This window comes from Panulirus ornatus, chromosome 16 (assembly GCF_036320965.1).
Source record: "Panulirus ornatus isolate Po-2019 chromosome 16, ASM3632096v1, whole genome shotgun sequence".
Lineage (NCBI taxonomy): Eukaryota > Metazoa > Arthropoda > Malacostraca > Decapoda > Palinuridae > Panulirus > Panulirus ornatus.
In genome coordinates, this window is record NC_092239.1 from 9,553,320 (window position 1) to 9,565,819 (window position 12,500).

The 12,500-nt window shown below is 41.6% G+C and overlaps 1 protein-coding gene across 2 annotated transcripts in view; it reads right to left on the bottom strand.

Annotated features, from left to right (window-relative positions):
• The window catches only part of LOC139754126 (dipeptidase 1-like), a 206,172-nt gene that overhangs the window by 148,701 nt on the left and 44,971 nt on the right, over positions 1–12,500 (bottom strand). For both annotated transcript variants that reach the window (XM_071671241.1, XM_071671240.1), the window contains exon 2: positions 9,169–9,313. In XM_071671241.1, the coding sequence (XP_071527342.1) occupies positions 9,169–9,311 (143 nt within the window). In that variant the 5' untranslated portion in view covers positions 9,312–9,313. The remainder of the gene's footprint in view (positions 1–9,168; positions 9,314–12,500) is intronic.

The following is a 12,500-nucleotide window of genomic DNA, read 5'->3' on the forward strand; positions in this document are numbered from 1 at the left end:
TGGCAGGTAAGACCAGTGAAGTAGGGCAGGTGGATCATGGGGTGAGAGCCGCCAGACTGAGAGCCTTGTTTAATGGATTTCCTGAACAAAGAGGATGTTGTTAGGCGAGTCGACGGTGTAATAATTGAGAGAACTGGAGATACGGGCGAGAGGCAGGTGCAACAGTGGGAATGAGAAGGGATATTTACGCTAGTGGGTGAGTAAGGGGCACGTCCATGAATGGTGAGGAGGGGGGCATGAGCCAGGTACCCATTTTATCGACCAACCTTTAGGGTTAGATGAACAACTGGGTTGACTGTGGACCGACTGCCGCAACCAGGATTCGAACCTCTGCGTTCGACCCTGGGCGGCCAGTTCAGATCTTTTTTTATGAGTATATGGGGTCAGAGATCAAACATCTTAATAATATATCTATATTCATTAAGCTGTCATTCCTTTTAAGATCAATCAATTAAGACGAGACGATACATGCATTTGCACCTACACAAGACCCAAACAATGCAATGGCAAATGTTAGAATTTGGTTGAAAAAAAATGTGTCAACATAATTCCACTGACAACTTTGTGATGACAGTTTAAGCCTTCTCTGGGGTTTAAAGGTTATCGAAAAAGGAAAAAAAAAATATCCCTCTTTGCCAATAATCCACTTTACTTCAACCGGTTTAAACACTCACTACACAGTCAGTTTTCAGCAAATGCCATTACAACAGTTAGATGAAATTCGAGACGGAGTAGTTTTCAGCCGACTAGATCTAAGATTCATACGCATATCTGTGTAGTTTTTAGGCCCAAAACTCTGGTTCTTTTAAGCTATTCTTTCTGAGATTTGACACAGGGATCCATGCCATCCTGAAACTTTCACATCCTCAGCTACTGTCATAATCTCGAATTGTTACTAAGAGAGATATACTGGTTTCCCCTTCTGTATTACCGCTCTAGTTTTACTTTCATTTCTTCTTTCTTTCGTGACACGATCCATTCGTCTACGTTATTTGGGTGCGAGATCGCCGTCTTGCATGTTTGCGTTCTTCCAGTAAATAAATCTTACAGCTCGGTGTTGCATGCCTTCCTTGTTGACATATGATTTTGCAGTGTTCATCTTTCTCCTTCGTGTTCCTTCCTGTTATCCTCTCTTAAGCTTTCCCAAGTCAAAATCTTCTTAAGTTTCTATCGTGTTCATGTTTATCCAGATCTTTTTCATCTATTCCTTTCATCTACCTTCGTTTCCATGCATCACATACTTTAATTTTCACAATTTCATCCTCATTTTCTTTCTACATCTCTTTTTCTTTCTACCTCATCTATCGTCTTTCACGTTTCGTTTCGACACCTTTTCTCTCCGCCCAGAAATAATCTTCCCTTTGCTGTTTCACATCCTTAACTCACAGTAACTGCCACGTTTCTGAGGGTGAAAACCCTCCTTCAAGCAATAGCCATCGAGGCGACGTGTGTCATACGAGTCCACCCGTGCATACTGCCAGCCCAGATCGAGCGCTTTCTAAGTTACCGTGAAATCCACTTCCAGCGTTATCATGTAAGGTTTATTTGCAAAGTGCAATTACTGATAGAGCAAGTCTGTTGTAATGCCTCGCTGGGCTCATGGTGCAGAATATAACTTCGTTTGCATTGGGTAATGGAAATATATATATATATATATATATATATATATATATATATATATATATATATATATATATATATATATATAATTCTTGTCTTGAAAACGTCTGTATATCAGTTTCAGTGTATATATTCATATGTATAGTCTGAATAATTCTTATTAAGTCTTTACTCAGCCATTTAATTTTCTTTTATATTTACGTACACATGATATTGGTAAAGGAGTCTGTCTGCTCGAACTGCGCCCTACTCGCGAATCAAAAGGCTGAGCTGACTGTAGGGGTGGTGTCGGCGTGACAATGTTATGCTGTGGTACTCAAGACCTTGACAAGCCTCTCACTCATCGATGAGCATAATGTTATACTGGACAAGGCTTGGAAATTCTTATAGTGTTATATTTGAACTATGTATCACAGGTGTCTTTCGGGTGGGTGGGATGGCGGGAGGCAGTTGGATGGATATAAGGAGAAGGCCATTAAATGATTCCGGTACTGGATGACAAGACGTAGGCCTTGGCCCATCTCAAACTCGGCAGACAAATTATAATCCAATATGCAAAGTCTAGGAAACCAGTCTCTGAACACGCCATTATTCTCCAGTTTCTTCTGCCCTTACAAGCTTTTATCTTTTATGTCTCTTGAATATAATAAAAAGGAGAATAGAAAAAAAAGGGGGACATTTGAATGGAACGAAATACTTCCAGGTCGTCGACTGGTGATGGGCAAGTGGTTTTTTCTTTTTTTTTTTTCCTTTTCCAGAAGACGTATCCAGTTGAACGGTCGCTCAGACGCAAAGTGATGCCACGACCAGCGGAGACGAGGGAAAAAGCACATGAATCCTCACCAGCCCTGGAATCCATAGTCGAGAGGTTCAAGGAAGCTGGCAGTCCGCGCTGGAATGATAAGTTAATGTTTCTTCCATAAAACAGAGAGAGACAAGAAGATGAGACAGGAATCACAGATCGCAAATAATGGAACTATTCTGTGAATAGAATGTCGAGCTCATGTTTCTCTCGACATTTTATATACGTAATGAAATATATTCACGGGATCCCGGCTGCGTCTTGTATATCTCCCATAATTTCCTAGTTCAGTGAACGGTATTAACCGTTGAAAAGGGGGATTGGCATCATTTCCCTCGTTTCATAAACTATTAGGAAATTTATGAGCAGAGTTGAATCCTGTTGGCACACCGTCATCTACGAATGTTTAAGAATATATTGAAAAAAAGGAAGAACAGTTTGACCTCAACGCCTTCAGAAGTAACAGAAGCCCAAATCAGTGCCTCCCATAACTGGGTCAGTGACGGGGAATTAAGAATGATAACAGGACTCGTGCGCTTAACCTAGTTGTGTCCGCCCCCAGGAGTGAGCGCTCCCCCTCCACGATAACCTGGTGACTGGAGGGAAATGAATGTCAGCCAACATGTATATTCATGCGAGGCGCAGGCAGCCCAGTGCTGTGCTGAATGTGAGGATTCCCGGCTGCACAGAGGACGGGTGGGTGTCCGGGGCGTAGCTCAGGCCCAAGCGCCCCCCAACCACCCCACCGCACTTTCCCATGGCCTCGACGTGGATTAAACTTTTGGATTTACATCCCACGGGAATGTTTACATAGCTTAGGGAAAAAAAAATCATTTGACTGTACAAAGATCGTAACTTCCTTTGTTTACCTACTTTCGTCTATAGTTACGAAGAGAAGGTAGTGGTCTATAGAGGGATAATCATCCGTGTCTTGTTAAATGAACGTTGATATCTTAACAGCTGCATAGAATATGGGATAACTCGAGTATCACTGGGGCATACTTGGGACTTCTCTGACCCGCCTTGGCCAAGACATGAAGAGAATATGATGTAATGGCTGATAGCACGACATGCCCAGGTGAAGCCAGAGGCCACCAGCGACATGGTTAAATAAATTGAGAAGATAATTGGATTCATCACGCGTGAGAAGCTGTTGACACGAACGCCTCTCACATCTCACTCTTGGGAAATTTAATTCTGCCACCTGCTGGACACTGCAAAGATGCGACAAATTAGATCATGAGGCTCTGGTGCAACCCCGCAGCCGGACTCTGAGCTCTTTATGGCCAGGTTTCATGCAAGGATTTAAGCACTTCCTACTATCCCAGGACCAGTTAGTGCCGGGGATGTTTGCAGTGTAAACCTGCCTGGATGAGCGGACGTATACCTCACTGGGCGGATAGGATCCTGAGAGACGTGTGCATGATGATGCCTGCATAAGTTTTGGGAAATATTCAGGGGGGAAATGGCAGGTGAGTGACGCTGGGGGACGACGTGCCTGTCCGGTGTGTCATTCCCACGTCCGTCCAACACACACACACACACACACACACGCGGTAAAGTAACTATGATGGCCTCTAACGCAGAAGTGACGCGACGGAGAGGTATTGCGACGGTAAGGTATTGTGAATGGTGAGTTACCATGACGGGGATATACTGAGTGCAGCACTACTCACTCACAGGCGCGTCACCCAGGGCCACACCCTCTCCGGACCGCCAACATGAAGGGTGAGAGAGAGAGGGAGAGAGAAAAGAGGAAGGAGGGAGGTGTACGGGATGAGGAGGAGAAAAGAGTGGGACTGGAAAGGGAAAGAGAAAACAGGAGGCTCAGAAAGGAATGGGTAAAGAAGGGAGGAAGGAGAGTAAACAGAGGGAGTGGAAGAGAATATTCCAGGAGAGGAGACGAGGGAAGGGGAGAAGTGCAGATGAGGAGGGTGGCTTTTTGGAGAGGTGTATGTGGCGGGGAGAATATATATATAAAAAAAGAAAGCAATAGATAAGACGTTGGGGTTTGGTTAGGATAAGATGGGAGGAAAGGGATGGAGAAGAAGTAACTGGGAGGAACGTGATATGAGGTGAATACAAGGGAAAGGACAGGTAATAGAAGACCTGATGGCCTTTGACGAAGTTAGCCGCTGGAGGTTGGTAATAGGTTCCACCAATCTTTACTTATATAGGTGAGGACATGATGGGAAAGCTGAAGGCTCCTCCTCGCTCGTCTTTCCCTCCGGCACATCAGGCGACAGCAGAATCAACAATGAAGGAACACCACGCACACTAGTAACAAAATCTTAACACGTAAACTTTACAGGAAAAGATGAAAGGAAAACACATTGTTGTAATTACAGCTGCAAGGTCCTCTGAGAAGTATTTCACCCTCCTGTCTCTGTAGAAACAAGAAACTGAAATAAGTGCTTACTCTTCAGAACCTCTTACGCAGACTCATTTCATAGAAGTATTTGTCAAGCGTTAATTTGGTTGCATTGATAGCCATCGCCTTGCAAGGATTTGGTGATAGTTTATTCCAGGGGTCTGAAACTCTCCTGCTGTAAAAAAAATAAGATCCGCCCATGTTTTTACACTTATTAAAAGTATTGCGAGTCTCTGCTTCTACTGTCTAACATGAAGAAACTTTCGTGGCCAATGACTTACTGTATTGAAATAATTAGATATTTTGAAACATTATATTTGAATAACTAGATCTTTTGGTAGTTCTCATGGTTTGAGAAGATAATACTACACGTCTGGGTCTGTCTTAATGAGGTGTATTTCTGAGAAAGGTTATTACTTCCGCTGTTTTATCTCTGTATTTGTTTTAGGTTTTCTTTGTTTTGCGACAAGAAAGGAGCATTATGATAAGTGTCTGGTGTGATAGGGTCGTTGTAAAGAACAAACACCCCCTGTCTTTCATTTCACAGTCTATGTTTCCAGTTATAGAACCTAATATTTTGTTTGCTTTATCATTTGTAGCTTTCCGTATCTTTGGTCAATAGTTTTTATCACATCAAAGCTTTTTTCTTTCTGTCTTTCTCATATTGGCTTACAAAAACTTTTTCTATTCACGTTTAGTGTCTCTATCCCCATAGGAACTTTGCCTGTATCATCAGCGAAATCCAGCTGCCATGTCCTGGTCACTGCATACATACAGTTGCCTAAATCTTACAAAATCGTGAAGATATCTGACTTTGTTTTGGTCTTTCATTCCTAATCTCGTGTAACCAGCGAATATTGTGAGTCTACAGGCGAGTCCTGTTTCCAGATCATCGACCTGGTGAAAAAAGACAAAAAAGTATGAGTCCCAAGAGTGTGCCTTTCTGTACCCCACTTGACGCGCTGTGGCACCGGGATGCTTCCCTGGTGATACGATACACCACTCCGCCATCCTCGGGCATACTCGATTTCCAGCGATCCCCATTCAGGGTCATTTGACCTTAACTAACAATCGTTTACGTCGTCTTTTATCCTCAGGGTTTTGGAAATGTATTGAGTAACAAGTATTTGAAAGTATATTTCAATCCTACTAGTTATTATATTATGAACTATTAATCAGTTAAACATGATAGTCTGTCAGTTAAACATGATCTTTTATCCATTAAACATGATTCTTATATATATATATATATATATATATATATATATATATATATATATATATATATATATATATATATATATATTCCTATGAGTCCACGGGGAAAATGAAACACGAAAAGTTCCCAAGTGCACTTTCGTGTAATAATCCTATCGAATTCGTTATGATTCTTTAAGAACACTTTATTCATCTAAAAAAATGTAGCGATTTTGTCCTTGATTACTGTATCTCGCTTTTCTTTTTTGTGCATTATCTGTTTCCCTTTTCGTACAATTGGTTTTGCATTCGCAATTTTCCAGTCATTCATCATTCTTCCTTCTCGTAGCCATTTGTTGAATATTCAAGTGATCGGATATTGTCGCTCATATTCGGCTTACTTTCACTAAATATCCTAAAAGGGAGGTCACTTGAAGTCAGTTTACATTTTCGAATTTACCCTTCCGTAAATATGTAAATACTTTGTAGCTTCAGATAACATATGAGTGAAATTTTCCTTCAATTTCTGTCCCTGGAGATATGTTTTGTTCTTGTAGTAATTTTTCAAAAGTATTCGACCGTTAAACACCGAGTTGAAATGATCGTTTAATGCGAGAACCATTTTTCGTTTGTTGCCATCATATGTGAATAACGGCCCAGTATTAATCTGATATTTTTGTATATATATATTCCAAGAATTCTTTAGGGTTCTTATTCACGTTGTGAGAAATTCTCTTTTCAAATTCTTTTACTGACTGTGGACTGTCACTTCAAATTTCTTGTACCATTTCTTTTACGTCGGAATAATTTTTCTTTTTTTTTTTTAGCCATCCATCCTGGCATTTCTTTCTCGTTTCTTCTCTTTTTCTCTCTGGGAATGTCGTCTCTCAAGGAGATATACCTTATTTCTAAAGTTGCATTAAGACTTTTTTCAACCTTACATTTAAAAACTTGATCCAATATATGTTATCTATATCTTATTGAATATTCATCAGAGTTTGTTAATCTAGAGTTTGGTAGCTATGGTCACTTTTACATATTTTTCACGGATTTCGCAAAAATTCACAACCTGATCTAAAGTGTTGTTACCTCGCATTGGTTTATGAATCATTTGATCTATAAGTCTTTCGTTAAAGTGATGACTCTGTTAAGAAATCACAGTGAATGTTACAGTCGTATAAATGTCATACAGTTATCACATCTTTTGTTTACTGCTTAAGATTTAATTTCTTCGTATATAGAAATACCATGTTCTCAGGTGTTTCTGTAATACTACGTCAATTACCGTACTTTGGCCATCTTATCTATCATTTTAATGTCTACAGTCAATTTTATCCATCGACGCCATTTTCATGTAAACTGATATCTATTTCCATGTAAACTAACATCTTATTTAAACTATAGTTACTACATCTTACCTGCGTAGGTTGCAGGTACCACAAACCTTCTTACGCCTATTCTCAACCTTCCATGTGAACGTCTTATAATTCTTATGATCTTCTTTGGCCTACCTAGAACAGCGTTATTCGTACTTGCCTGAACAACAACTGCAGTCTCTTTGGCACTGTCCCTACCCATAGTTTTTACTTGATCAGGTCCTCCAGAACAAACGCTGGTTGACACAGCCTACTCCTGTTTTTAAGTCCTGGTGGGAAATCCTTCGTCTAGTTGCTTGACCCAAAAATTCATACCAAGAGGAAGGCTAGGAGGCTAGGCTTTTATCCTCCATTTCATCTTCCAGTGCTTGGAACCCATTAGGAGCTAGGTTTATCCTCCATTTCGTCTTCCAGTCCTTGGAACCTATTAGGAGCTTGGCTTATCCTCCATTGCGTCTTCCAGTCCTTGGAACCTATTTGGAGCTAGGCTTAATCCTCCATTTCGTCTTCCAGTGCTTGGAAAGGTGGGGAGGGAGGATGGGAAGGGAAGTTAGGGAAATAAGAAGGAGGGTAAGTTAGTAGGGAAACCGACGGACACAGTTCAGAAGTAATGGAAGAGGGAGGACCATGAGGAGATGTGAGGGGACGAGTCGGAAGTACTGCAAATGACAGACCGTGAGGTTAAAGCAGAGGTGGTGCGTAGTGTGCAAGACCCAGCCAGATAGCACGTGTTGGGTGTGCCAGTCATGTGAGGAAGAGGGAATATGTATTACAGTTGAGTTTCATACAGTGGAATGCTGGACAATAAAATATTTTTATTTATATATATACGTTAAGTAATAAGCATAAGATTTTTTTCCCACAGATAATCTTTTTGAGGTAGATTTTGTATTTTTAGATGTGAACTGGTGCACATGGTGATGGAAAGACAGGGTAGGTAATGGCATGCAACTTAGAAAAAAAAAAGGAATATAAATCTCATAGATAACCTGCAAGCTATTTGATAGTAAGATAGGAGACCAGGTGAGTTAAGGAAGGAAAATAAGAAAGAAGGGGAGGACAATGATGGAGTGCGTAAGCAAGCAGAGCAGAGGGTTGAAAACAGTAGCAGAAGAAGAGGGTTGAAAACAGGGGATGGGACAGAGACAAGGGTGTTAAAAAGAATTGATGGCTATGTAACGACACTGTAGAGGAGGAATTACTATAGATGAAGACAAATGTATGGGAAGTGACACCAGAGAGGAAGGAGGGGCGAGAAGGCCATGGTACCTTCAGGAGAAAGAAAAAAGTGTACGTTCACGAGGACATCCATCACAACCCTACGTGGAACCTCATGATTCCTATTTTCCACATAGCCATCCATCACTGGTGATGACCTCGTCACGTTAGAACAAAGTAGGATGTGCTCTAACACCAGTTCATATCTCTATGATCATGCAGAATGTCCATATATATATATATATATATATATATATATGAGTCCTGAATGATAACAAAAACCAAGTTGGCACAGTAGAAATTTCACCACTCTGGAGAGGTTTGGATGTATGTGGTTCAGGGTGAGGCTTGTGACACCGCTAAGCTGTCAAGAGTGTGATGGTGGGAGAGATGAGCTTAGGACGACATCAGGCAAGCTGTGACGTGTGTACAGCACGTGTGACAATTATGGAAGCACATGGGACAGTGTAGAAGGTAAATTAATGACTCTACTCGTGGGTGTTTTAAGGTATTGTTCGAGTGTCGAGTACGTACTCACCCTTAGCAGTACATCAAGGCAAAACAAAACTACCCACTCAGCTCACCCGTCAATGAGCGGCGATTCCTTGAGGAGGGCGTGAGCGGCTTGGAGTCTCTCGTGGTGTGTGGCTTTGGGTGACACCCTCACGGGCAGGGGGCTTGCACCGCACCACGACACCAGCGTCAGCACCACCACCTGCCTGTACATCCCTGCAACGCAAGAAAAAAAAATACAGGTCGTAAGTTATTACCCTTAAGAATGCCCCCCCAGTTACTCCTCCAAAACCAGAGGTGTACCCCACGATAAAACCTCAAAATATGCATCGTGAAGTCATGAGAACAACCAACAGAAGCAGTGCCACCGTATTATTATTATTACTAGGCTGTTCGAAGCTCAGAGTAACTATGAAACGAGAGTCCCAGTCGTTAATCTATCACTTACGAAGCTCAAAGTAACTATGAAACGAGAGTCCCAGTCGTTAATCTATCACTTACGAAGCGCAGAGTAACTATGAAACGAGAGTCTCAGTAGTTAAACTATCAATTACGAAGCTCAGAATAACTATTAAACGAGAGTCTCAGTAGTTAAACTATCAATTACGAAGCTCAAAGTAACTCTAAAACGAGCCCTAATCGTTAAACTATCACTTGGGTGTACCAGAATTAAAACTCAATCGTGTTAGGATGAGGTACAGTCACAACCAGATCAGTATTCATGAATGTTAAGCTAGGATGACGTACTGTTACAACCACATCACCATATTCATGAATGTAAAAGTTCCAGTCTATGCACTGCCCTGCGGCTACTAAGGGAAAGCACCAATCTGCGACTTAAAGAGGAAGACGATCGGATCATGGTAGCCCATAAGTGCAGCAGCAGCAGCAGCAAGGAACCAGAAATAAGTAGATAAACATAGTTGGAAAACCGATTTTCAAGGCACGATCAAGTGGAGTTTCTCTCCCACATCCAGAGTAGAGAAAGAGGTTATTAGGTCTGAGGGAGGCCACAAGTGGAATCTAAAACCTCTGAGCAATAAAGTGAAACCTCGGATTCCAAGCAGTTAACGGAAAGAGAAGGGGAAAAAAAAACCAGTTCGGATTACGGCCATGTCTGTATGCATGTTGCTGGATCTAATAGCAATCAACAGAGGTTGGGTATGAGGCTACAATCAGTGGCATACGGCAAACGTGCAATATGTAATATTGCTCCCTTTTTTTAAGGACTAAAATGACTCTCGACACCGATTACATGTTCAGCAGAGGACAACAGCATCGTGTCAACGGACCGAGTCCGCTGAACAGCTAAGTTTTAATAATTGGTTAAAGTTAGCAATTTATTGTTGCTTTAATGTTTTAATTTTTGCAGGTTTCGTAGCAGGTGAGCGTAATGAGCATTTTTCCTATTAGGCAGAAATTCATTAAGATATTAATGATCCTAAAACTAGTTAATTCACACCGTTAAATTCTAAATTCGTTTAAGGGACTCACACGCACTTTAATGCCGATTCTTTATGTTAGATCCAATCCTATTCATTTTTGGATTTAGAGTGAAAGTGTGCTGGTGCCTCTTCCAGCACCCTGGGACTTCACTGAACGGGTCATATGTCATAAGATGGCGGGTAACATCCATATCAAGATGTAGTTGTTAACCAGAGGTCATTTGCCACGGGAGAACTGAAACCCTTCTGAAATGCAATCATCCCAGTACACAAAAGCGTAGCGGTACTGAACGTGCTTTTGTGGTGTCGGTCTTATTTAACATTGTAGAGACGAGCATAAGATGTGATATCATGTTCTTAGAATCTAAACCCATGTTATTTTGTCTATCTGTTTGTTCTTGTAGTACATTCACCTCATATCTATGATGGTCGCCAGTATCAACATGCTTCAGTTTCGGTTCTTCCTTCTCGTTTGTTTTCTGAGCCTCAAGGGGTCGCTCTTCCACAACCTACTGTCACCGGGGTCGTATATTCAGCTCAGTAACGTAATCAGGTGAGCGCGATGGGGAAAAGGAAAAACGGGTCGAAACAAAGTTAAGCAAAACTGTGAAGCGTTCATCTCTCACGGCCCGTCACTCATCATCTTCCACTTCAGCATCCGCGATACCTTTTTCCCTTTTTCTGTGGCTTACCTGATTCCATCCGACCCTGCGTATCAGCCATAGTCAAATTACACGTCTGTACAGCGAGGCTAAAACGGATCTGAAGCTGTCAGTTTTAATATCTGTGATAAAGAATAGCTACCCTTCATATATATATATATATATATATATATATATATATATATATATATATATATATATATATATATATAATGATCGAGACGTAATCTCAGATTTGGACGGTAGGGGCTGTTACTAAGCCCTTATTTGATCACGATTCTGCCATGATTTTGAAAGATGCTGGTCAGCTAACAAAAGACTGATCTTGGTGCACCTTATTCATATTTTTCCTTAACTTTCTCTTTTAACACAAAGGTATCTCGACGGTTTACAACTCATACAGGATACGAATATGTTATGTTCAATCCTACAGTAATAACGAACGCTTCCCGCTGGCAGCGCAACAGTTATCCATCAACGATCCAAATATTCTGACCAAAAGTCCGGATAAAGGAATATTTCCTCGGAGACAATGCAGATGATGTCCAATATTCTTAGTACATCGTCTTTATACGTATTCACCCTCTACCAGTTAAACCCCAGACAGACTAATTAACCACGTCGATACGAACGCCACAGTTAGCCACTCCAAAGTCCAGAGCTAATCGTAGTTCTAACAAAACTCCTACCATCCAATTTCCTCGGCGCTCGGGTGCAAATCAAATCTGCTGGGAGCCACGCCTCGCACGGCGAGCGATGCCGGGACCCCACGCCACCCTCGGTCGAAGCTTAACACGCTTACAACTGAGTGAATGCTGGCGGAAGATGTGGTAATGGTGATCAGACACTCACAGAGCTGTAGGAGAGAGAGGGATAACACAGTGATGTAGGTGCTGCCACACCTTGCCCTCACAGGCTGAGCTCTGATACTACCATAAACTACCGCCACAGGCTGAGTGTTGGTTCGACCACAGACTACTAACCCCAGAATGACTGCATCTCGTCGGAAGGTTTAAGCTATTCTGTTTATGTTACATAAAAAAGTAGTCGTTTGATCTCGCAAAGTTTCCTAACTCTCGAGTGAGAGCCGTTCATATGAACCAAGTAAGCTCAGCATTTGAGTGTATTATCTATAGTAACTCATCGACAACCTGATGATGGGAAATGCCTAAGCAATATTCAAGCATTCATGAAGCGATAAAGACACTGCCACAGAGGAGCAAAGACTTGTCACCTCTGAGTACACGGGCACTGTGGACACTGGGCTGGGTTGGTGGTGCACTTGGTGTGTTGTGT